At 40.3% G+C, this 26,457-nt stretch overlaps 1 protein-coding gene across 42 annotated transcripts in view; it reads right to left on the reverse strand.

Moving 5' to 3' along the window:
- TRIP12 (thyroid hormone receptor interactor 12) overlaps window positions 1-26,457 on the reverse strand; it is a 155,931-nt gene that overhangs the window by 83,458 nt on the left and 46,016 nt on the right. For 21 of the 42 annotated variants that reach the window (XM_021075059.1, XM_021075075.1, XM_021075090.1 and 18 more), the window contains exons 3-4: window positions 8,828-8,953; window positions 7,193-7,998 (exon numbers count right to left, since the gene is read on the reverse strand). In XM_021075059.1, the coding sequence (XP_020930718.1) occupies window positions 7,193-7,998; window positions 8,828-8,953 (932 nt within the window). The remainder of the gene's footprint in view (window positions 1-7,192; window positions 7,999-8,827; window positions 8,954-26,457) is intronic. The other 21 variants (XM_021075081.1, XM_021075091.1, XM_021075082.1 and 18 more) reach the window with 3 other exon arrangements.

Raw genomic sequence — 26,457 nt, forward strand, 5'->3', positions numbered from 1 at the left:
ACAGCTCCAATTCACCCCCTAACCTGGGAACCTCCATTTGCCGAAGGCGCAGCCCTAAAAAGCAAAAAAGGAAGAAAGAAAGCTAAACAGGAGTTCCTGCTGTGGTGCAGCATGTTAAGGACCCAGCATTGTCTCTGCAGCAGCTGGGGTCACTGCTGAGGCACAGGTTCAATCCGCAGCCTGGCAGTAGGTTAAGATCTGGTATGGCACAGCTGCAGCTCGGATTCAATTCCTGGCCTGGGAACTTCCATAAGCCATGTGTGTGGCCAAAAAAAAAAAAAAGCTAAATAATATAATTATTCAAAATTCTGGTGGATAATAATTTCCAATCCAGAACTCTACCTTCAATCAATCTGTCAAACAAGTAACAAGCTGGTCTCTTTTCAACGCTCAAAATCTGAAAAAAAAAAAAAAAACCTTAAAAAAAATCTCTTAAGTACGTCTCCGAAAGCAAGTGGAAGACATATTCCACCAAAACCAAACAGTACACCAAGCAAGAAGATGCGGGACCTGGAAGCAGGAAACTGAACACAGGAAAAACAGAAGAAATGCCCCAGGCTAAAAGCCAGGCCCTTTTCTCAACAAAATGTAACGAATCCACATAGACACCTTGAGAAAAGATTTAGACAATTAATAATGAGTTTGGAGGTGAGTGGGAGGGATCAAAGGAAAACAACGAAATTATTCAATTCAGGAAAAGTACAAACGTGTAAGAAAAAGAAGTTCCACCAGGCTTGATGTGAACAGCACATCCACATAAACAAGGAGCGCTGGTCCTGCCTGGGGAAACGGGAAAGTCCGTACAGGAGGCATTTCTTTTTTGGCAGGTAGGAAGGAGAGCCAATCTCCCACAGAGGGCCTGCAACAGGGCTCACACTGGAAAACAGCAACAAGCAGACGTCCGGGCACACAATTTAGAGACACTGATGTGAATACTAAAATGACCAGCTGTGGGGAAGGGCGAGGTGGCAGAAGAGCGCTATAGTTCAACAGTAAATCTTACATAACTTGACTTTAAACCGCACAGAAATGCTGGCTAATACGAAGAAAAAACTTCAACAGGACACAGAAAGAAGCAGGCCCTTCGGGATGGGATTAAGTAACATGTTTTCTTTGAGCATTTTGGTATTTTCTGGATTTTTCATTTTTAATAGCAAACGCTTTATATTCAGAAGTGTCAAAATACTACAGAATACAGGGGCATGAATATGAGAGAGCAGTTTTCACTAAACTTACACGCAAGTTTTGTAAAATGGCTGAACTAATTCCTATCCTGACTTGGTATACAAAAATATACACTATGGTTGTTTAAAATTCAGTGTAAAACAAAACTAAGTCTGAAAGAGGCCAATAATGTTTATTTCCATTTAATATTCCTTTTTTAAAAAATTTTGCAACTCATTTTTTAAAAATCTAATGTATTTAAAACATTGAAATAAAATTTAATGTATTTTTAAAGCCTCAGAAATGTTAAGAGTTATTATTGGCAAATTGCTATTGATAATAGGTGCTTATATACAGAACTATTAAAGTTTTCAGTGCTAACTTATTTTAACAGCTGCCTTCTCATTTAGAAAACTCTTTTTAACACTCAATTTCTTTTTCCTTGAAGCTCCTCACCCAATACTTTATCAGGTTAAGATGATTCAGTTTTTTAAAACTCAGCAGCTTCGGCCCTGTCAGGTCCAATCAGGGGCAACCAAAAGTTTACTTTCAAATTGTTCTGTCCTGCTCAACTCATTCTTCTTTCCTCCTTCCACGTTAGAGGCGCAAAGCGCCACGTCTCAGACTTTAAGATTAGGAAGAAGTCCTAATCTTAGCAGAATTATCTTCGCAGAATTCGGTATCTGCCCAGTTCTTGTCTAGTTCTAACACTGGCTACAAGGCTGCACGCAAAGTACAGAAGAGTCTGAAACTCAAGCTGGAGATAAACTGGTAACTACTGCTGACTGATGTTATTAATAATGCACACATGATGTCCACCTTAAATAATGGAGAGGAAACGAGATTCACAAATAGGCATATCAAACTGAACTATAAAACTTTTAAATTTTTCTATAAATAAGTTCCATAATGAATCCTAGATTTTGACCCCAAACTCTACCTTATGTCTATGCCATCCATCACCTTCTACCATTAAGACAGTACATGCTTTGAAATAAAATAGTCAAATTACTTCAAAATTAGCCTAAAGAGAAGATAGATTAGCAAAATATATTCTGAAGCCAAACTAATTATCACAATATTTTAAAATATTACATCAAAACACCATTAAAACATTTTTTGAAACTCCTTTGTATCATTACATCACCCCACTGGTTTTACACTTATGCTACAGAAATTTTTAAGAATGTCTATTTGATAAGGTCAAATGACACGTAGCAAGAGTAATTTCCTAATGCAGATTTAAAACTGCCATATAACACGACCCTTTCTGTGGTCTTCTCGAGACTTCCACCAAATGACACAAAGTGACCTTTGTCTCAGAGCTATTTTGAGCAGTCGCAGCTGGCAAGCCACACAACTTTAGGAAGCCCACCACAAAGCAGGATAAGTAGCTGTTTCTCTACCTCTCCTGCCAGTCCCCGTTCCTCACCAGAAACTTGTTCAACGGTTGCTGAAGCGGGACACCAGGAAAGGGCTCCCAGCACAAGCCACCCAACTCAACATGTCATTTCCCAAAGTGTGTTTCACAGATCACTGCTGGCTCCCAAGGTAATAGGTGGTCAAACAGATTTATCAAATAGCGGGTTTAAGCAGAGGTTACCATGAGACTTCGCACAGCTTTCAATATATTAGAGCACATCGTGAATCTCCCTCCCTGAGGAATATCTGGCCACAGGGAAATGGGTTTTCACAAAAGCATCATGGGAATACTGTTAGTTCTACAATTCGGAAAAAGTACTCTTTACCAGGAAGCTTTACTGACTACATCTTAGAATAAAAGCCTATACCTAAGGAAACGTATCACCTTCTATTTAACAGGTTCACTCCGAAAAGTTGGAGACAACAAATAACCTACCCAGTTTGGAATGCTTTCTATCTCAAGGTGGTCTACCCCATTTTTTAAGTCAGATTTTTTTTGCCCTCAGATATGCTCACCAGAAATCCACCCCCTAGCTTTTATCCATTGAATCCAATTCTACCCCCAGATTAACGTTAAAAAAAAAAAAAAAAAAAAAAAAAAAAAATCGGAGTTCCCGTCCCAGCCGGGCGTTGCTGTGAGCTGTGGTGTAGGTCACAGACACGGCTCGGATCCTGTGTTGCTGTGGCTCTGGCATAGGCTGGTGGCTACAGCTCTGATTTGACCCCTAGCCTGGGAACTGCCATATGCCCTGGCTGCGGCCCTAAAAAGAAAACAAACAAATAAATAAATAAATAATATATATATATAATTTTCAAGCTGTTTTCACATACATTCATTATGCTTCACAGGAATCTTGGAAAGATTAGAGAATTACTATCTAAAAAAATGGGGTAGACCATTTTGCAAAGATTAGGGAATTACTATCACAATTGTATTATCAATTACTATGAACTACCATCGTTAACTGTAGTTTAATGATTTTGTCCACAAAACTATCAAGAGATACAGAAGGTAAAATCGGGGTCTTCCAAACCTAAGGACAGCTACACCTTAAACTGACCAACGGCCAGGATTTACATCAACCCTTCCTTCTGAAAAGGCTGCTCCTGACTGGTTTCTGTCTTGATACTCAACTTCAGTTGTGCACCCTAAATTTAGTGATGCATCCTGTGTACTATAAGCACTATGCTAAGTCATTCTTCAAAGAGCTTTAGTGCCCAGTTTACAATGAAAACGTTATGAACTTTCTCATAGTCACCAGCTAATAAAACAGCACAACGAAGATTCAGGTCTAGAATTTTTAGCTCTATATTTAAAGAGCTCTCTCTCCCCCAAATAGCAGTACTTGAAATGTGGAGATTCCTCTGAGATACCTCATTTTGCCTCTATCTTACTAAGTAAAATTCCCACATACTGCCAGTTCTCTTGGAGTCCCCCTTCTTATCACAACTCTTTCCTAAAGTGACACACTGAATCATACCTAAAACCTGTGTGACCTCAGAGGTCTTCCTGGATTTAGTTCACCCAGCCTACGCAACTTTGCCCTTTATTCTCACAACTAATTTCTGGAAATCACATGGCCTGGGTTTGATTGTTGGCTCCATCATTTCTTAGTTCTGTGACCTCAGACAGGTAACTTGACCTCACTGACCCCGAGGTCAGTTTCCTTACCTGTAAGATGAGAACAAAGTACCTGTCGCCCAAGGCTGATATCGAACAAATGAGATGATCCATGTCAACTATTTACAAGTCATCAGGCATTTGTAAGCACTTTAAACATTTGCTATTATGCTGTCTTGAAATACTTTTCACTTCTTTGTAAAGAAGTAAATACACAATGAATGGTAAAATATGAACCCTGGGTTCACAGAGTATTCATCCCTGAAGATGAATCAATACCAAGTGAAGAAGGATCAAATAAAATTTCAACTTCTCTGGGGTCTTAACATCTCTTAAGGACCCAAAAAGGTTGCAACAGTGAAACACAAAGCACATCGGTGAAAAACAAGTGACACAGCAGAGAATACAACGGCTTCCAAGTCACACCTACCCTCATCTTCAAATCCTAACTCTGTGACGACCATGAGATAAGTTACTCAGGCCAGTTATTTCACCTCCATGGAATAAATTTTCTTGAAAACTATTATCAAGCACCAATTTTTTTTTTTGAAAATTAAATATGACTTCACATACCTGGCACTTTTAAATGCTAAACAAATGCTGGTTCCCTTCTCTTGTTTCAACAGCTTAAGCTATAATTAGAGCTTAGAACTAGGGTAGTGGCAATGCAAATGGATTAAGTGACATTAGGGACCACAGAACACATGCAGATTTTGTGTGAGCAAAATAACTATGAAGTGAGTTTTAACCCACTAAGCCAGTTTGTGACCACATGCAGAAGTGTAACGGGATATCTGGACCAGTTCTCTTACGGCACAGGGGCAGCATCAAAACTCGTGGTGCCCCCTGTTTGCGAACAACCCTCACAAACAAGGAAATCCTGCCACTAACTAGTACAAGTCAGGTTTTCCCTTAAAGACTGTGCTAACCAACTGCCTTCAAAAAGAAAGCTGGTCTCTGAGAAGAGCTGGGGATACAGCACTTGAGGACAACCGTTCTCACCTGTTCCCGAACCTTCCTAGAAATAAGAGTTGAAAAAAAGAGACAATCTCTTCAAATGACACAGGCTAGAAAGGGAAGGGTGAACCCCACAAAACATGCTGTAAACTCAACCTGGGCCCCTGGCTGTGGAGACCACATAGCTACACCAACGGAGACACACACGCCTGTAGAGAGACGCACACCTGCTTCTATGTCACCTAAAAGCAGAGGAAGAGGTCTCGAGGCTGAGATAAATAAAAATGTCAAGAAAATCCTCCGGACCCGTATGGACAAACGGCTGTCCTGTGATCCAGTCTTTCGTTTCCTTCTGACTCCAAGACACCAATCTTAATCTTCACCCAATATCTTTACGATCAAATTCAGAAGATGTTTATACATGTGTACTGCATGTTTTAAGTATCAAATATAACAAATTCTACAATCTAAAAGATGCCACCTTCACAATGACCCTGTGATTCAGTTTAAGCGTAAGATTTTACAATAGTGTCTACCGGTATTCTTGTCAAAGGTTAGCTAATACTGAATCGACTGAAAGTAGTTTATCGATCACAGAGTTCAACAAAATCGGGCTAACAGCCCTGATTCAACCTTAGGTCAGGCTAATTCAATGTTAGTGAACCTCTGGACAAGAGTACCACTAGACACTACATAAAATCTAACAGTCAAAAAAAGTTCTAGTCCTATCAAAATGTGGATGTGAAATTTTCTATGAGGGCTCAAAATGAGAAAAGACAGTCAAAAACAAAATTCCTGGTTAAATATTACAAAATTAAATGCTTTAAAAGTCATAGAAAGGAAGTTCTCCTGTGGCGTGGCAGGTTAAGGATCCGGCATTCTCATTCGTTTGCTGCTGTGGCGATGGTTTGATCCCTGGCCCAGGAACTTCCACATGCCACGGGCACCACCAAAATAAAAAAGTCATAGATAAGCGCTGTATTATTCTCTGTCTTTGCGCTTTTTCGCTTTCTCAAAAAGAAGAGGAAAAGCACAAACTTCAGCATCACAGCAATCACATAACTAATCAGTTCTAATGAAATGAACATGTGGCTTCCTGAAGAATTTTTTTGCAGAAAGAAAAAGAAGAAAGGGACCTCAAGATGCCTTCCTCTCAGCCCATTTGTTTCTTTGCTTGAAGGTGTTATTCTCAAACATTAGTTCTTTCTGCTCCACTACCTGCTTCAAGAAGGCAATGTTCCGTCCCATTCACCTTGAACCCAGAGCCCAGTGCACTGCACCACGAGGCATTCATCTTTAGACTATGTTCTCTAAGACCATGAAACAGTCCATGTGGGTAACGTTCAAGTTATACGAGGCTATTATTTATTCTATTAGCTTAGCTCAGTATTTCTCCACATCAGGAATGCACAATACCAAAAAAGAGTATTTGCTGTCCCTCTCTGATATGATTAAGTCACGTAGCAAATGCAGCAAAGACACAGACACCAAAACGTGACAGTTTAGCGATGAGGTGGAAGCATTCCCCGTCCATCTCCGTAAGACTAACTCAGTACCGTGGGGACAAAGAGGGAGCGCTTTGTCCTGGGACACCAGGTGCAGTCGGAGGGGCGGCCGCCCCCTTGCCTGTCACACACGGCACCTTTGTAGGGAACCTGATGTGAAATCATTCGTACACAAGCTGCGTCTGGGTCGGGGTGTGGAACACAGCAGAGTAGCTCCCTTGCTGCAATCCACTGAAAGTCAGCCCTTGACACAAGGGTTTGTTAAAAAAAAAAAAAAAAAAAAAAAAAAGTCATAAATAGAAAAAAAAGGAAAAAAAATAGAAATTTTTAAAATTTAAAAACCCCAACCAGAGGACATCAATTCAGACACACTGTTATATACAGATGTAGGTACAATAATAAATCTCAAACTCCCTCAGACTGAAAAAAACAGAACGGGAACGACACTGAAAACCTGATCCCTCTTTTGACAAACCAAGAGAAATTTTCTTCAATTAAAAAAAAGCTCTGTCGGTAAACTTACTTGCTAATTTGGCCTGTAATCCAGAAGGTCCAGGTTTTGATGTCTCTGACTTAGAAGACCCTGGAAGAGACAGTTTTGTTTTAGGAAGGCTAACTTTAGGGCTGAAGCGAGCAGCCCAATCAAATTTTGAAGAGCCACCAGTTTTACTCTGTTCCTTTTCCCTGCTACTCCTCCTGGGGCTCGGACTGGACGCCGAACGGGAACGCCTGGCCTTGTTCTGGTCTTTTCCTTGTTTCACCCTGGCACCTGGTGGAACAGTAGAGGAGGCCGAGGCTACAGCAGAAGACGAGGAGGAAGTCGAGGCAGCAGAAGAAGAATCGGTGATGGTGCTACACCCAGCTTTGGCTGAGGCGGCCGATTTTGAAGCCAGCTTGGTAGGTTTTGCAGATCTCTCTTCAGCACCAGTTGACTCTGACACAGAACCACTCTTTATACAAGAACTCTCTGTCCTCTTTCTTTTCTGACTCCGTGAAGCAGCAGCGGCCCCACTCTTTCTGGTGTGAGCCTTGCTTGTGGATGGAGATTGTGCAGATTTCAGCTGTTGTTGCTCCTGGTCTAAATGCCTCTTCTTTGACTTACTATGTGGCTTATTCGTTTCTGAGGGAGATTCAGTATGCTGAAGTGCTTTTGGTTTTTTTGCAGAGCTAGGAGAATTGGTCCTGTTGTAGTCTGGACTAGCACTGCGTTTCACTCCTCGAGAATTGTCTTTCTTAGGCACCTGCCCCGTTTTCTGCCTTTCTGAAGTATTGGCTCTGTCTGGATCCTCTGGTTGTGGGACTATGACAGCAGATGATGAACTGCAACTTCTAAGAGGTTAGATAAGAAGAGAGTTAGTATCAGCCTGTCATCCCTGAACCTGTCGTACAACACTTATTAACCTCTCAAATCTGAGGAAATTAAACTTTTTTTCAAGTGCAAAAGTTTTCCTAGTAAGACCAGTATTAAATAAGCATAGGCTTTCAAATGGTTCAAAAGTGCACCAAAAAAAAAAAAGGGGGGGGGCAGGGAGGTGGTGGACTCATTGGTGTGATACTTTGGGTGGTAAAATGTTAGGTTACTTCTTCATCCCAAGGACTACTGACACTAACACTCCTAGTCACAAAACAAGAATGGGGGTTGCAAGAAAAAGAATCCTTCTTAGTAGTTCCGAACCAGTTGAAACTAGAATGTCGATGCTCTATTACAATTTCCTTGTCACAGCTTAAAAATAAACAGCATTAACATATACACTTTCAAAATGAAAGCTGGAAAGGTTTGTACCGTACTATCAAACATTTACAGTTACGTTTCTTTCCCAAGACTGCTATGAATTAGATCTTTAGAGATCACTAATCTGTGACTGATAATTAAAAAAAAAAAAAAAAAACCCTAAGAAAAATGGATTTAAAATGGCACTTCAGATGCCTATAATGGTTTGTTAGGCAAAAGGAGAAACAGCTCTGCAAGCAAGGAGAATAATGCACTGTCATCACTGTAGAGGTGATACACAATTATTCATCCTAATGTTACACCCAGAGACTAATGAAAACAAGTATCATAACATTTTAGGAGAACCTGGTAATTTTCAATACTATGCAATGATTCAAATGCAAGTGATTCTGCCCTGAAAAATGTATAAGCAATGTGAAGATTTACCTTTTAGAAAGGTGTCCCCTTGACAGTTCAGAAGTAGTATTAGACTGCACTTTGGGTGCCTTAGAATTAGATTTTCTACTCTCAGGAGGGCTATATCCCTTATGTTTTGCCTGCCCTAAATGTGACCTGTCAGCAGAAAATCAAAACAGATATCTATCAGGAAAATGAGATGCAAATACAGTACTGAAAGTGATATATTTTTTCATTAAAAAAAAAAAACCCTCCCAATCCTTCATAATTGATCCTACCCCTTTCCCAAATATTTCACAATTAAATTATTACTCTTATCAGATAATCTGGGCAAAGAAATTACCTCTAAGAACCCCTTAAAAACCAAGAGCTTAGATTTATAACCAGTTGCCATAAATGTATAGCAATATTACAATTGCTCAAGCAACAATGAATTTTTCAGCCATTTTACTGCAGACATTCAATTATGCTCCATTTTTGCAAAAAGTAAATATGGACTTTAGATCAAAACTACGTTTAATAGACAATGTAACTATAACAGCTTAAAAGGTTTACAGAAAACCTCCAATCCCTACAATGCTACTCATTCCTAATTTGTACCTCATAATTCAGGTATCCAGAGTAAATTCAGAAGCAGATAAAATCAATTCTCAAACTAATTTTACACCAAAAATCATTAAAAGCACAAAATAGTACATAAACTTACATGACATCAACAGAGTAATATTTGCTAAGAATTTAAAGCACTAATCAACAGAAAGTACACCAGGAGTTCCCGCTGTGACTAAGGGAGTTAAGAATCCAACTGTAGGAAGTTCCCGCTGTGGCTCAGTAGTAACAAGCCCAACTAGTAGCCATGAGGATGCGGGTTCAATCCCTGGCCTCGCTCAGTGGGTTAAGGATCTGGCACTGCTGTGAACTGTGGTATAGGTCACAGATGTGGCTTGGATCCCAAGTTGCTGTGGCTGTGGCCAGCAGCTGCAGCTCCAACTGGACCCCTAGCCTGGAAACTTCCATACGGTGCAGGTGAGGCCCTAAAAAGGGGGAAAAAAAAAAATTTCAACTGCAGCAGTTTGGGTAACTGTAGAGGCTTGGGTTGAATCCCGGCCTGACACCGTAGGTTAAAGGATGAGGCGTTGCCACAGCAGCAGCACAGGTCACAGCTGTGGCTCAGTTTCAGTCCCTGGCCCGGGAACTTCCACATGCCATGCATGCGAGGAAGGAAGGAAGGAAGGGAGGAAGGGATGGATGGAAGGAAAGGAAAGGAGAGGGAAAGGAAAGGAAAAAGAAACGAAGAGAGAAGGAGGGAGGGAGGAAGGAAGGAGGGCGGGAAGAAAAATACACCAAAAACCAAGTCCTAAAGAAAAAGATACAGAATTTACCAGAAAATATTCCAAACAATTACACAACTGATACATGGTTGAGCTATACTTATAATAAATAAAATCCATTGTTTTAAGAGCAGTTTGAGGGACAGAGCTTAGATTTTTAACTTCTGGCCAAGGTTACATGAGATCCACACGAGCAAAGGAAGCACGAATGAATGAATATATCCCAGAAAAGCTGGTGTCACAGAGGTGCGAACATGCATCCTTCATGAAAATAACAAAAGAGCACATTCTCATGAGAATAACAAAGTTTCATTAATACCAAAGATGTTTAGTTTAAAAAAAAAAAAAAAAAAAAACTTTTAAAGGCTTTCATTCTGAACACGATCTTAAATGACCTTAGAAATAAGTCTTTGAAAACCTCACATGATAATGATAATTGAAGCTGTAAGGATGCCATACAGTTCTTAACGTAGCATACTAGTTTCACCAGCTCTTCAAAAAGGTGATCTAGGGTTTCTAGTCTCAGTATCTTTAAAGTTTTCTTCCATTTTTGTAGAAGAATACTGGATTCTTAAAAGAAGACACAAAAATTAGCTTCTCGATGAAAGAAAACATTTCTTGGATCCAAAATACCATTTTCATTGTTAAGGTTCTAATCCATAACAGAACAGTATTATCTAAAGACTTAACTGGAATAGATCAACTACATAAACTACAGTCTCTCATGTGTCGTCTTCTTCACTTTAGCAACGATTTCTTTGGGGGGGTATTATATTTTCTCGGGGTGTTGCCAAGGTGAACCTTGTAGGAACGTGTACATGTTACAATTTAGTTTTTATTTTTCCTAGATATTCTTACACTGCAGGTCAAAATTTTACTTTACCCCATGAGTTTTTTTCTTTTTATAGCCACACCTGTGGCACATGGAAGTTCTTGGCCTGGGGTAGAATCAGTGCTGCAGCTGCAAGCCTTCGCCAAAGCCACACCGGATCCAAGCCATGCCCGCGACCTAGACCACCGATTTCAGCAACACCAGATCCTTAATGCACTGAGTGAGGCCAGGGATCAAACCTGCATTCTCACAGACACTATGCCAGGTTCTTGACCTGCTGAGCCTCAACGGGAACTCCTATTCCATGAGCTTCTTATTTGGGAAATTTAATTTCTAGTTTTTTTTGTTTCTTTTCTAGTAACAGATAGGAGTTTTGTTTTTTAAAGAAAGAGGAGAGGGAAGAACATCAAATCATCTGAGAAAGTGAGACTCACAAAACCAGCTTAAATTCAAAGCCTACACTGATGTGATTCTACCTTTCCTAAAATTATTATTATTATCTTTCTTTTTTTTTTGTCTTTTTGACTTTTCCAGGGCTGCTTCCCATGGCATATGGAGGTTCCCAGGCTAGGGATCGAATCGGAGCTGTAGCCACGAGCCTACGCCAGAGCCACAGCAACACGGGATCCAAGCCGCGTCTGCGACCTACACCACAGCTCACGGCAACGCCGGATCCTTAACCCACTGAGCAAGGGCAGGGACCGAACCTGCAACCTCATGGTTCCTAGTCGGATTCGCTAACCACCGCGCCACGATGGGAACGCCTTCTAAAATTATTTAAGTATGATATTCTCACTGAAGCCTGGCTAAATAAATACTCTTAAATGTTATAAAATACTGATCATTATGTCCTTCTGCCTGTTGTTCAGCACAGTCCTAACACATCTTTCTGTGAAGGGCAGTAAATACTTTTTAGCTTTGTGGGCAGTACTCTGTCAGGAAAACAGGTATAAACAACACATAAACAAATGGGCGTGGCAATGTTCCAGCCAAATTTTCATTTACAAAAAACCAGGCAGTAGGCTGGATCAGGGCCATGGGCTGTGGTTTTCCAACCCCTGCCTCACAACAAGTGGAGCAGACAACCAGATGGTTCCCATAAGTAACAATATGGGCCCTTCTAAAGTGGGAGTCTATTTTATTATGCCTATTTATAAATTATTAATGTTCAAAATACTGTAACGTAAATCTCTATAAAATAATAATGCTGATTAATTAGCCAATTAGAATATAACAGCATTCAACACTAAATGAGCCTTGATGCCTCTTTTTAGTTCATTTTACCAACTCCCTCATTTACCAAAACGTACTACTCCATGTTAATTTTTATTAAAAAGCATAATCTCTCTAAGACTCAAAAAATGTATATCCACTATAAATCAAATTCGCAAGAACAGCACAGTAAAGATTCATGACAAGCTCGAGCAGCACATTTAGCGATTTACACCCCGGGGACAGGTGAGGGGGTGGGGCAGGAACGTATGTTCAGGAGCGTCTACATCACCCCGTGGGTGCTCCTGGGAAAAAGAAAATCTCAAGCTCTGCAAAATTACCCACTAAAAATAACCAAAAATGTCACCAATTTTAATAAAAGATTAACCCTGCTCTATCATTTGCACCAATAATCCCAGTTGGTCTTCTCATTTGTTTTACTTTTGGACTTTTCCCTTTAAGTAGAAATTTTAAAAGACTTTCTTCTAAGACCAGCTTCATCAAAAGTAAAGATACAGGGGTTCCCACTGTGGCTTAGCAGGTAACGGACCCAGTGTTGTCTCTGTGAAGATGCAGGTTTGATCCCTGGCCTCACCAAGTAGGTTAAGGATCTGGCATTGCCACAAGCTGCGTCTTGGGTCCAATGTTGCTGTGGTGTACGCCACAGCTGTAGCTCCAATTTAATCCCTAGCCCAGGAACTTCCATATGCTACAGGTGCAGCCATAAAAAGAAAAAAGAAATTAAAAATAGAATTCTGGAGGAGACGTCCCTTTTCGTCATTTTCTTTCTTTACATATACAGGAGTAAATAGTTTTGAGCTTCCTGTTCAAAATGTGGTGGTTCTGGGAGCCACTGAACTAGCTATTTCTTCCACTAAATGATTTAACTCATGTCGGCATGATTTCCAGGCTTTTCCTAAGACCTTCATAGATAAACCAAATCTTACTCTTTAATTGAAAGGTCTGTCCCAATTTCAATTCATATATTAATACTGTAGGAAAAACCACCTACGGACACTCACCATTTGCTTGTAATACTGACATCATTTCCCTACTTACCAAGGGCATGTGGGCCAACCCACCCACATTAAGAAACCCGAGTTGCAACAGAACACACCATAATCAACTCTGGGTTACCTGCTTTCCAGATTAACTTGAAAGCAAGTCTCAAATGTCTCCTGCTGACTTTTAGGCAAACTGTGGTGACTGTCCATTCTAGATATTTTAATTTAACTTCTACTGCTCTTTAGTAAAATACCTGGTAGTCTAAAAATTTAGAAAGCATCTCTAGTCTAGAGGACATCTACAAGAGGCCAAAACACTGTAGCAAAGAGCACATTCTTATTCTCATCTTAGGCAAGATGAGGAAAGTGGCTGGTTATAGGCAGCTGATTAATTTCTTATTATTGCAGTTCTTCACAATTTTATTTGAAATTAGTACCTATGTCACATATTCACAACTCACCTATATGTACACATTACCAAATATAAATGATTTGGTAGTTAATTACATCTCCAAATTTGTTTATGTATACACATACATTTTTATGCTTTTACAGTTTATATACACAATATAACATTGTTTTATCTTCCAAAAATTAAATGCTTTGTTTATAATCCTATAAAAAAATGTTTTAAATATGCCCCTGATTTTCAATCAAGATGAAAAGTTCACCTAAACCACTGTAAACAAAAAATTCACCAATGTTCTCTATAAAATGTACTAGTTTCTATTTCAGTCACAAAACAGAAGCTGACTAGTCTGACGAATATTCCTATGCTGAGTTATGATAAAATGCTAACCCAGATAATTCTGTCAATTAGAACTTCTTTTTTATCTTAAAAGCAGAATTAAAAAAAATAGTGGATCTTTCTCTAGGCTGCATTCTGAAAACACATATTGGGGAACAACGGTGCTACCAGCATTTTAACAGGTAAGCACTAGAGGTAGCACATGCCATGCAATATGCAGAGCCAGCAGACATAGTGAAAAACTGTCCAATGAACAATATATTTCTAGTAGCCTTAATAACACATGAAGACCTTATGAAAAACTTAAAATCTGGCCATGACATTGGCGGGGGGGGAATAGACTTACAATTTTCAGGCTTAATTTTGCATGGTTTTCTACATGCTTAAAATTTTCCAGTAATACATGGAAATCAAGAAAAGACTGTATTTGTTTTTTGCAGCTTTACCAAGAGCCATGCATCATTTTGGGAAAGTTTATAATGAAAATGCTGCGGACGACATTTAAGTCTGTTGTTGCAGCTGTCACAGTCAATAAATTTAAATACAGGTGCAAGCATCTGAACATAGTGTCAGTATAGTACCAAAGCATTACCTATTGAGATATTATTTTGTTGTTTTCCTTTTACTTGTTTATTTTTACCTTTGTAAAATGCTTGGAACATGACATTGTGTTTCTAAGCTGTATAAGCAGGCATTGACTGCACTTCTTAATAATTCAAGATACTAAAGAGGCATCATAATAAAGATGTTTACATTCTGCGATCCACATTACAGCATGGGAGCACTGGATCTGACAGAGCTGAGAGCCACTGTACCCAACTCCCCATTTCAAGAGACGTTAGGTTTCCCAACTCAAGTACATGCAAGTCATAACAGGGCACATAAAAACTGATAGCACACTAGACTGGCCCTGTCCTAATAGGGGTCAGAATCTCATAAAACAAAGAGACCTAAGGGGCTATGAAGTTCACAACAAAGGGAGAAATTACGCTTAGCAGGAAAATACATGTTTTACAGACCAGACAGCATTTAAACCACACCCTAAAGAATGAAAAGCTGAAGGCAAAGAGCACTGGTCAAAAGCAGCCCAGACCAAGGCAGAGAAGCAGCAAATTATGAAGCCCACAGGGCACCTGGTAAACCATATGAATTTCCCTGAGCACAGAGATACATCAGGAAACAAGGCTGAAAGGACAGGGCAGGGCTTAAATGCCTTTGTGGAAGAATTACTAGACTGTGTTCTTAATTGCTTGCAGCAAGAGACAGGGTTAGAAGCAGGGAAGCAAAAGCCACAATTTTATATGTTCAACAATCTGGGTATGCTGAGGATGGGTGAGTAAACCACAACACTTATGTTATTGTGTAAAGAAGAAAGCAGAGGGATTGCACGTAATCGAAACCATGGGAAAAGATCCACCGAAGGGAACCTTACAGCTCAATTTACTTTTGCCCTCACTTTTCACAAATAAAGCAGTGGGGTGAGGAACATAAATACCAAGATCATAAAGGTGAATTAGTGATGGAACATGATGGAGGATAATGAGAGAGAAAGAATGTATACACGCGTATGACCAGGTCACTCCGCTACACAGCAGAAACTGACAGAACATAATAAATCAATCATAATAAAATTTTTTAAAAAATAAGTAAATTAGCCATTAGTGATGCAATATTATTTCATTAATAGCAATGGTGGGTTTTCTTTTTGCTTTTTAGGGCCACACCCATGACATACAGAAGTTCCCAGGCTAGGGGTCAAATCACAGCTACAGCTGCCAGCCTACACCACAGCAATTCAGGATCCAAGCGGCATCTGCAACCTACATACACCACAGCTCAAGGCAACACCAGACCCCCCACTAACTCACTGAGCAAAGCCAGTGATCGAACCTGCATCCTCATGGATACTAGTCGGATTGTTTCCTCTGCCCCACAACGGGAACTCCTGCAGTCGTTCTTATAAATGATCACAGAATAATTTTAAAGGTGCAATTACGTGATAAACATTATGCTAATTCTTTAAATACATTATACTGCTTAATCCTCAAATGACACCCAAGGCAAGTTTATTTTCATTTTAAAGATGTGAGAAATGTGCCTTGCCCGGAATCACACAGCCCTTAGGCAGAAAAGGTGAAGCTGAGCCCAGGTATTCCAGCTCCCTAAACCTCAACTGGCACAGGTGCACCTGGGGCTCAGCGGCCAAAGTAAAAGGCCTGCAGCTCTGCAGTTATTTTTTTCCTACCCAGATGTTGGTATTTCTGTCCCTATTTGATTGTTCACAGGTCAAAATTAAGGGCTTATGGCTTTGGAAAAGGTTTATGAGAGAAATAAAACTCCACTTTTCTTTTCTTTTCCTTGTCTTTTTAGGGCCGCACTGGCAGCATATGGAGGTTCCCAGGCTAGGGGTTGAACAGGAGCTGTAGCCTCTGGCCTACGCCAGAGCCATAATAACACAGGATCCGAGCCGTGTCTGTGTCCTACGCCACAGCTGACAGCAGTGCTAGGACCTTAACCCACTAGGGTTAAGGCATCAAACCTACAACCTCATGATTCCTAGTCGGATTTGCTTCTGCTGCACCATGATGGGAACTCCCAAAACTCCAGTTTTCCTTCCAGTTTTCTTCATTTTAGAGAAAAAAAAAAAAAAGCAAAAACAGCAGCCTTCCATATATGATGTTGAAACATGTGGTTCAATTATTGAAAAAGCTTTTATATATATTCAAATTTTTAGCCCCAGTGATATTCTCCCAGGAAGGCATTCTGAGACTGAGAAAACATTCATAAAAAGTAATGCAAACATTGTATTCCTCTAATATTGTAGGAGAATCAAAGCAAATCCTCAGTTAAGGATATGAAATAATCTATGGTATCTGACACCTTATAGGTTTCCAATATGTTTATAAAGTGACTTTTGGACAAAACCTTATAACTGATGATTAAAGCCAAAAAAATATATAATGCAGAGAAAACTATACAATGGATAAAATATTACTTTCTCGGTCCAAGGAAGAATCTTAACACAGATACTCTTAAGAATCCAATATGCGAAACTTCCACCTAGAAAAAGCAGCCTCTGTTCCTCTTTACACAAAGGCAACCAGGCCACAGTTGACCATAACACTGTCAGTCTTGCCTCCCAGCCCCAAGGTCTGATGGGACAGACCAATCCTCAGCATTACGAAGGCAGCCAGGAGCAGGTGCACACGTGGTCCTGTGGCTGAAATACAAAGTGCACGGTGATGCACTAAGAGTCATCATTACTGAAAGGAGCAAGTGACGAGTTACCTGGCCAACTTGAGTACATACTGGTTTTTAAAGCAGTTTCAATTGAGTATAAGCCGTTTGTTAAAGTAGTTTCAATTTGGTCATAACAGTGAAGTCATTTTCACATCATACCATGTCTCCTCTTAACATTCTCCTCCTCCTCAGTTCCCATCTGACTGAGCAAAGGTCAGGATGAAAAAGGGACAGGAGTTCCCGCTGTGGCGCAGTGGGTTAATGATCTGGCTTGTCTCTGTGGCACCATGAGTTCAACCTTTGGCCCAGCTCAGGAGGCTAAGGATCCAGCAATGCTGCAGCTGTGGTATAGGCCGCAGCTACAGCTGGATTTGATTCCCTGGCCTGGGAACTTCCATAAATTACAGGTACAGACGAAAGAGAGAAACAAAAGGAACACACAAAAAGAACAACAACAACAAAAAAAATGTACCCATACTGGGTAATTAATTAAAGGAATGAAGAGAACACACAATTACACGGCCATGGTGCACGAAAACTTTGGAGAAATAAATGATCTGTTGCAGACACTGGAGTGAAACTGAGAAAACAATGTTAAACAGCCTGTGATGGCTACAGGTGCTGTTTACAAATATTCTATTTCTCTTTCTTCCAGACACACGGTGAGATGCTACTTGCCAAACCCACTTGGAAGTTACGTGCAGCCCTGGACTCGCTCTGGTCAAGAGACTGTGAGTGGAAGTGAATCACGTCTGAAGGAAACCTTGGGCAGCCCCGTCTCCTGCTGCCACAGCAGTGAGCCCCGAACACCTGAGTGTGCAGACACAGGACAGAGCCTGCAAGAGAATCAGGATGGACACGTTTCCTAGTGCCGGGATGGTTACAAATACCGGTATTTAGGAGCCGATGGTTACTGTGGCATGATCCAGACAGACTACTTCAGCACATGGCTCATTTAGACCAGACCCTGTTTCAACTTTCTGCCTTCACTCCAGTCAATTGCCTTTTCATGGCCGTTTCAGGAAAAAAAAAAAAAGGCACACTTCTGTGCCTAGAAATACCAAGAAAGAAAATCTCCTCATCTCCACCCGACACTAGTATTTGCGGAAAACCTACTACTTGTAACTAAAGTAACATGAGAAACAAAAAACTGAGAACTAAAATCCACTCTGGAGATAACTAATGACTCCACAGGTCAAGCAGAGACAAATACGACCGACAAGTACCACGTGCTTTACAACTGCGTCAGCTTTCAGAGCTCACTCAATTTGGTCTTCACCAGAAATGTTTCGCTCTTTTTTTTCCGGCCACATCTGCATCATGCAGAAATTCTTGGGTCAGGGATCAAACTCGAGCCACAGCAGTGACAACGCCAGATCCGTAAGCTGCTGGGCCGCCGGAGACCTGCACCACCTGACTTTAATCATCATCCACAGGCCCCTGTCCTCTGCGGAACCGGAACTGCCTGTGACCGAGGCTGTGCTGCTCCCTTTCCCACACCTGCCACCTGGAATGGTGTTCCACAAAGGGCTGAATACGATCTTAAACTGCGTTTGTACTGCCAAGTACATTAAGGCAGGACTCAACTCTAAAGCCAAAAAAAGCAGCTTTATTCAAAATAAGGCACACATACCTCTCAAATCAGAACAGCTAAATAATCAAATCTAAAGAAGGCAGGGGATGATACAGCTCTGAAGAACTGAGGAGTAGAATTTGTCAGAATTTTAATACACACTCAATCTCTGGTATATTTGCTTTTCTCTGACTGCCCATCTTCTTCCATGAGGCAGGAGATGTGCAGCTGGCAACTTGAGATTCGCATCTTTCCTCTGCTACCAGAGAGGAAGAGGCTTCCAGTTCTTCCCAGCTTGGACCGTGTGACCCGGCCAGTCCCATCACTGAGCTCAGCAAGAAGGAAGACTAGAGACTGTCCCAGCTTTGGCCCAAGGCAACGGGGAGCCAGCAAGCTGAGTAAGATCACGGTGGAAAAGAGTATCTACCCACCGCTCAACATGCAGACAACTGAGGAAAATCATTACCTCAGGGTTACCGTTACCAGGGCTTAACATCCTAAACAGACGAACCACCCACACAACTACACAACTCAACAAAACCAACAGGCAGAAGTCCTAACTAAATAGGTATTTCTCCAAAGAAGACATACGGATGGCCAGCAGTAGGCACATGAAAAGATGCTCAACATCACAAATTACTAGAGAAAGGCAAATCAAAACCACAGTGAGGTACCTAACACCTCACGTCAGTCAGAAAGGCCATGATTAAAACATCTACCAATAACAACTGTTGGAGTCAGTGCGGAGAAAAGGGAACCCAGAGTTCCCGTCATGGCGCAGTAGAAAGGAATCTGACTAGGAGCCATGAGGTTGTTTGATCCCTGGCCTCGCTCAGTGGGTTAAGGTCCTAGCACTGCTGTCAGCTGTGGCGTAGGTCGCAGGTGCTGCTCAGATCCCTCATCGCTATGGCTGTGGCATAGGCCAGCAGCTGTAGCTCTGATGAGACCCCTAGCCTGGGAACCTCTATATGCCGTGGGTGTGGCCCTAAAAAAAAAAAAAAAAAGAAAAGAAAAAGAAAAAAAAGGGAACCCTCCTACACCACTGGTGGGAATGTAAATTGGTGCAACCACTATAGGAAATAGCATGGAAGTTCCTCAGAAAACTAAATGGAGAACTTCCACATGACCCAGCAATCCCACTCCTGGGCATGCATCTGGATAAAACTGCAATTCAAAAAGATACATGCACCCCTATGTTCATAGCAGCACTAGTCACAACAGCCAAGACAGGGAATCAACCTAAATGTCCATCAACAAATGAATGGAGTAAGAAGATGATGTACATATATACAATGGAATATGACTCAGCCATTTAAAAAAATGAAATAATGCCATCTGCAGCAACATGGATGCAACTAGAGATTCTCATACAAAGTCAGTCAGAAAGAGCAGGACAAATACCATACATATGTAATCTACAATGTAGCACAAATGAACCTATCTACAGAAGAGAAACAGAACCACAGACATGGAGAAGAAACCTGATTGCTAGGGGTGGGGGGGAAGTGTGGAGGGAGTGGGATGGACTGGGAGTTTGGGGTTAGTAGCTGCAACTATTACATTTAGAATGGATAAGCAATGAAGTCCCACTGTAGGGCAAAGGGAACTATAACCAGTCTCTTGGGACAGCTCACGATGGAAGATAATACAACACAGGAAATGTATATGTATGGGTGACTGAGTCACTTTGCTATACGGCATAAATTAGCACAATGCTACCAATCAACTATACTTGAAGAAATGTTTTTAAAAACCTATTTTTCTAATGTTTTCTAACTGCATTACTAAGAGACACCAATAAAATGAAATTAATGCAATGTTTCTGTATCTAATTAGCAGAAAAATGCAATACAAAAGATAACAGAAATAGAATGATGAAAGAAAGCACTCTTCTTTCTGATGGTGATAAGTAAATTACAGAAAAAAGTTATGTGAAATAAGTTAACCATAAAAAACTCTTCTGGGAATATAGCCTTAAGAGATACTGGAAATGCAAACATTTAAGCCTAAGCAAAAACATTTCCCACTGCAACCACTCAATTATCCAAAAAACAAAAATGAATTGTGGAAAATACCACACGATTCAGCAAATCATGTGACCATTTGTAAACAATTACCAAAAAATCATAAGAGGAAATGCTAAGCGAAAAAAGCAGGATTCAAAGTATTTACAGTGTAACCAGCTTGCACACTCAATTGTGTTTTTTTTTTTTTTTTTTGTCTTTTGTCTTTTTGTTGTTGTTGTTGTTGCTATTTCTTGGGCCGCTCCCGCGGCATATGGAGGTTCCCAGGCTAGGGGTTGAATCGGAGCTGTAGCCACCGGCCTACGCCAGAGCCACAGCAACGCGGGATCCGAGCAGCGGGATCCGAGCCGCGTCTGCAACCTACACCACAGCTCACAGCAACGCCGGATCCTTAACCTACTGAGCAAGAGCAGGGACTGAACCCGCAACCTCATGGTTCCTAGTCGGATTCGTTAACCACTGCGCCACGACGGGAACTCCTCAATTGTGTTTTAAAGACAGATACAAATCAAAATATTAACATACACCAATCCTGTGGATAAACCTCTGGATACTTATTTTCTTTTTTCTGTATCCCAGCCCTTTGAAATACTTCTTAAAACACAATCTATTTCTTTCTGTATAATTAATGCTAGCTGAAAAAAAATAAAATCTCTGCTTCAAAAATGTTAACAGAAAGTTATAACCTCTAGATCTCGTAATTGAGGTTTCCATCATTAATAAATTATTAAAAGTTGGCAGACAAATTTTTTTAATGAGGGTGAGGAGGTGGGGTAGAAATTGGATTCAAGCATTTCCTCACACCATTAAAAAAACAACAAGCTCTGGGGAGTTCCCATTGTGTCACAACGAATCCAACCGGGAACCATGAGGCTGTGGGTTCAATCCCTGGCCTCGATCAGTGGGTTAAGGATCCAGCACAGCTGTGAGCAGTGGTATAGATCACAGAGACAGCTCGGATCTGGCTGTGGCATAGGCTGGCAGCTGAAGCTCCGACTGGACCCCTAGCATGGCGATCTCCGTGTGCCTCGAATGTGGCCCTTAAAAACCAAAAAAAAAAAAAAAAAAAAAAAAAATACAGTAAAACGTTGAAAAATAACAGAACTGAGAAGAAAATTTTATCCTGGGGATGGAGAAGGCAACAAAAGAAGAAAAGAAGCAAAGAACTAAGAGAGTTGCCTATCTAAATTTAAATTCCTCTGGAGTTCCCGTTGTGGCTCAGTGGTTAACGAATCTGACTAGGAACCATGAGGTTGTGGGTTCAATCCCTGGCCTTGCTCAGTGGATTAAGGATCCGGCGTTGCTGTGAGCTGCGGTGTAGGTTGAAGACACAGCTCGGATCCTGCGTTCCTGTGGCTCTGGCATAGGCCAGCGGCTATAGCTCCGATTCGACCCCTAGCCTGGGAACCTCTATATGCCGCAGGAGTGGCCCTAGAAAAGGCGAAAAGACAAAAAATAAATAAATAAAATAAAATCTTCTATAAATTAAAACAAACCATAACGAGTAATAAAACTCGAAAAATATTTGCCCATGTCAGCTTCCATGAAGGGGTCTAGTAAAAAAACAATCATCTCCAAAATTAAAATAGACAACGGATACTAACATTCACAAAATGCATAAAAATGGCCACCAACATGTGGCAAAGATCTTCAACTCTATAGAAACCAAAGAAATGGCAACTTTAATCAAATGATTCCTTTCTTCCCACCAGTTTTTATTAAAAATAGTATACTATATATTAAGCAGGATTTGGAAAAAAGGGCATTTTCAGCAAGTATTAGCAGGAGAATAAATTGTTTTAATCAAAAGCAAAAAAAAAGGCAAAATCTTTCTGAAAGACAATTTAGCAATTTTTAAAAAATCTTCAAAATATTCATATCCTGGGTGCTATGAACCCACTTCAGGAATCTGACTTGATAAAATCAGAATCACTTTCAAATGTGGTAGGCACAGCAACACGCTTTACAGAAGAAAACTGGGGGAAGAAACTAGAAACCCAAACTTAAATCACAGGCTTACATATAAAGTCATGGAATAGAAACCTAAAGCAGAAATACTAACCATCATTACCTCTAGGCGGCTGAGTTAAATTTACCTTAATTCTTTTTGTGTGTGTGTGCTTTTTAGGGACGCATCTGGAGGCGGCATATGGAGGTTTTCCCAGGCTGGGGTCTAATCAGAACCACAGCCGCTGGCCACAGCCACAGCCATGCCAGATCCAAGGCCGCATCTGCCTATATACCACAGTTCAAGGCAACGCCGGATCTGTAACCCACTGATGGAGGCCAGGGATCCAACCTGCAACCTCATGGATCCTAGTCAGATTTGTTTCCTCTGAGCCACAATGGGAAATCCAAATTTGCCTTAATTCTTAATTTTCCTGAAGCATCCCAATTTTCTATTCTCAACATGCTGTGGTTTTATAACAATAATGAAGAAACTTTCACTAGAGCAATCTTAATAAAAGCTGCTATAAAACTGAATTCAACCCCACTACTGACATTTGAGAAAAACATGAAAAAAGCACATGACATATGAAGATGCTACTGCATGGCAGAGGGAGGGGGGCCTGCAAGTACCTGTGCTAGAAGTGGGAAAGGTTAGGTGGTATCCCTGAGAGCAAGCCCACAGACAAGCAGTGGAGGTGAGAGTGATTTCCTAAAGAGGAAAAAGAGAACAGAAAAGAGAGCAACAGGCCAATGACAGCACAAAAAATTACGGAAGAAAAAAAAAAAGAAAAACAAAAGAAGAGAAGGAAAATGTCTAGTTCCATTATGGACAGAGATGAAGAATGGGTGAAAAAGAGGAGAGGGAATGAACAGGAGAAATTAAATACTTCTCAAAGATCCAGCTTTTTTAAAATCTTGATTTGGGAAAAGGACCTGCACAAACAAGGCCCAAGTTTGGAAGGAAACAGTGAATCAAATATGAATGGATTAAAAAATCCAAGGAGGGGAAAAACTGCTTCTTCAATTCTAAACTGAATAATACTCTTCAATTTTAAGTACTTCATACCCTCTCAGGTCCTTCATCATTTGGATCAAGTGGTTTGTGCAGGAGAAACAGTCTGGCGTAATAAAAAGAATTACTGACTGTAGCGTGAAGAGGTCAAGGAGCAAGTCCTGACTCCACTTACCAGCTGTGTGAAGCGGAGCAAGCTGCCACACTTAGAAAACCGGAACTACAAACTCCAGACAACAGTGTCCGAGAGTCTCACTTGAAAGAATACATATATACAATTGCTTCACCAGTGCTGGTGTAGCAGACGCTCTAATTTATGGCCACTATTTGAATCACTCTATCACCAGGAATACATTTACAGAACCAAATCGACTGGGTTTTTGTTTTTTTTTTTTAACAAAAGCTTACAATAACAGCATTTTACTTAGGAAAACTAAGCAAAAGGTGTCAGATTAAAAAAATGAAAATACAGCTGTAATTGCTCTCTCCCAGTGAGCCCCAATCCTCTCACCCCCACATCACTACAGGTTTTTTGGAGGTAACATAATTGTTAGTACAGCACACACTCTACTGGGGCTTCCAGAGGCAACCGGGGGATTGATGAAAAAGTCCCTTCCAGTTTGGAGATTGCATCATGAACAAAAGAATCACGCTGTCTAAAATGGTAAAATGAAATTCAAATGCATAAATATCTTCTAATTTGCATTCTCAGCCAAACTGATATGGCTTTTTGGACTCAAGTTCTAAACTTCTATGTTCTGATCATAATTATACTTATCCACATGAAAACAGGAAAAATCTGTACCTTCAAAGTTATTACTAAAATCATGCTATATCCACACAATTGAACATGAAGTCTTTAAAAGCCATGTTTTAAGCAATTTTTAAGGAACAGGATTATTACGATTCCAGATTTTTTAAAAAGCAAATTGGCCCTCATGTGTATACTACTTTTACAGACATGTAAAAGTTTGGCATCCTGAGAGCTGAAACAGGGCTATGTGACTGAAAAGGAGGGGGATTAAAGCTATAAATCCCTAAGTACACCATGCTTTCTATTATCTGACATGTTTCTGCCATTCCAAACACATTTTTACATTTTATTTTCCCTCACAATTGAGCACATCATTGATTGGCTTAAAGCATATAAACCTCAGGGAAAGATTTGCCATTCTACAAATGTGAGTTCCAGCTTGATTACAACTTTGTTATTTAAGCCAATGCGTTTTTTCTTCTTCTTCTTTCTTTTTTGGCTACTCCTTGGCTTATGGAGTTCCTGGCCAAGGATCAGATCTGAGCCGCAGCTGTGACCTAAGCTGCAGCTGTAGCTGCAGCAAAGCTGGATGAAGCTCCCCTGTGCCAGGCTGAGGATCAAACCTGAGTCCCAAAGCTCCCAAGACCCCACCAATCCCCTTGTGCCACAGCGGGAACTCCCTAAGCCAATAAATCTTAATCATTAGTATTAACCATGTCCATTAACCATTTGTTTTCTGCTCATTTTTTTAAATATATAATAAAACATTGAAATAATTCTACATTATTTCTGATGTGGAGAAAAGGTAACAGTGCTGAAATATCACTGTGGATTTAGAAGCACAAACTGTCATTCATGTACAAGAGTCTACATATAACCTGGGGATTAATAGGTTAATTAACACATATGCAATTAATTTATATGCAATTAATTGACATGCAATTGTTCAAAAGGCACAAGTAACTTATGTGCACTACACACATACAAGCAGTAAAAAGAGACTGAAGGAAAAGGCCCATGTTAACAGTGGTTGTAGTTGATTGTGAAACTGATTTTTGTTTTTTTAGACAAACATATTTTCTAAATTCTCTAAATATGTAACATTATTACAATGGAGGAGTGATTTTTTTAATTAACAAGATAAAGTGTGGCTGCTTTAACAAATAATTTAAACATAAAAAAGCAAAAAAAAAATTTCAGAACAGAATTCTGTACTAAGCATTGTACAGAGCTTAACATAATATATGTAATACTGAAGTTAACTAATAACTCTATGAAATAAGTATCCCTACTGTGTGAACTAAAAAAGTGAGGTTTCCTGAAAGATAGAACAAAGGACGCACAGCTATTTAATGGCAGAGGCAGAAATTGCACACAAAGTTGTCCTAGTCCAGAACCCAAATGTTCAACCACTGAAACAGCCGGATGTGAACAAGATGTTTCAATTTCTTTACATCTGATATATACAAATTTTTAAATAATGTATTAGACAATACATGGCAATGTCTCAAAATGTTACACCAGGTAATCTTATTAGAATTTAGCCATAATGTATTGTAAGCTAAATATGATTAGTCCATGGACTGGAAAAATTAGGCCTTCAAGTAATTTTGAGTACTTTATGCATAAAAATAAGTCTTTAGCTAAATCAGACATGGACTTCTATATTCAAGAGAATGTATCTGGTTCTTCATGCTAACACCTACACAATTACTCCAGCTAAAAAGATGGGGTCAGCACCAGACCAAGAAGCAACTAGTGAGAATCGATGTGCTCACCAGCCTGTCGGGGTCCCCCTGTTGTCAAGGAGGAAGATGGGGGAAAAAACTCAAAAGTTAGGTATCGAAACTCAAGGTCTAAAAACAAGCCAGCTTCCTTTCAATCAGGTGAACAAATTAAGGACTCACGAACCTTCATGTCACAGCATGTGTTTAAGGAAGTGAGGAGAAGGAAAGGCAAAAACACGTTGTGCGGGGTGCC

Source organism: Sus scrofa, chromosome 15, assembly GCF_000003025.6.
Source record: "Sus scrofa isolate TJ Tabasco breed Duroc chromosome 15, Sscrofa11.1, whole genome shotgun sequence".
NCBI lineage: Eukaryota > Metazoa > Chordata > Mammalia > Artiodactyla > Suidae > Sus > Sus scrofa.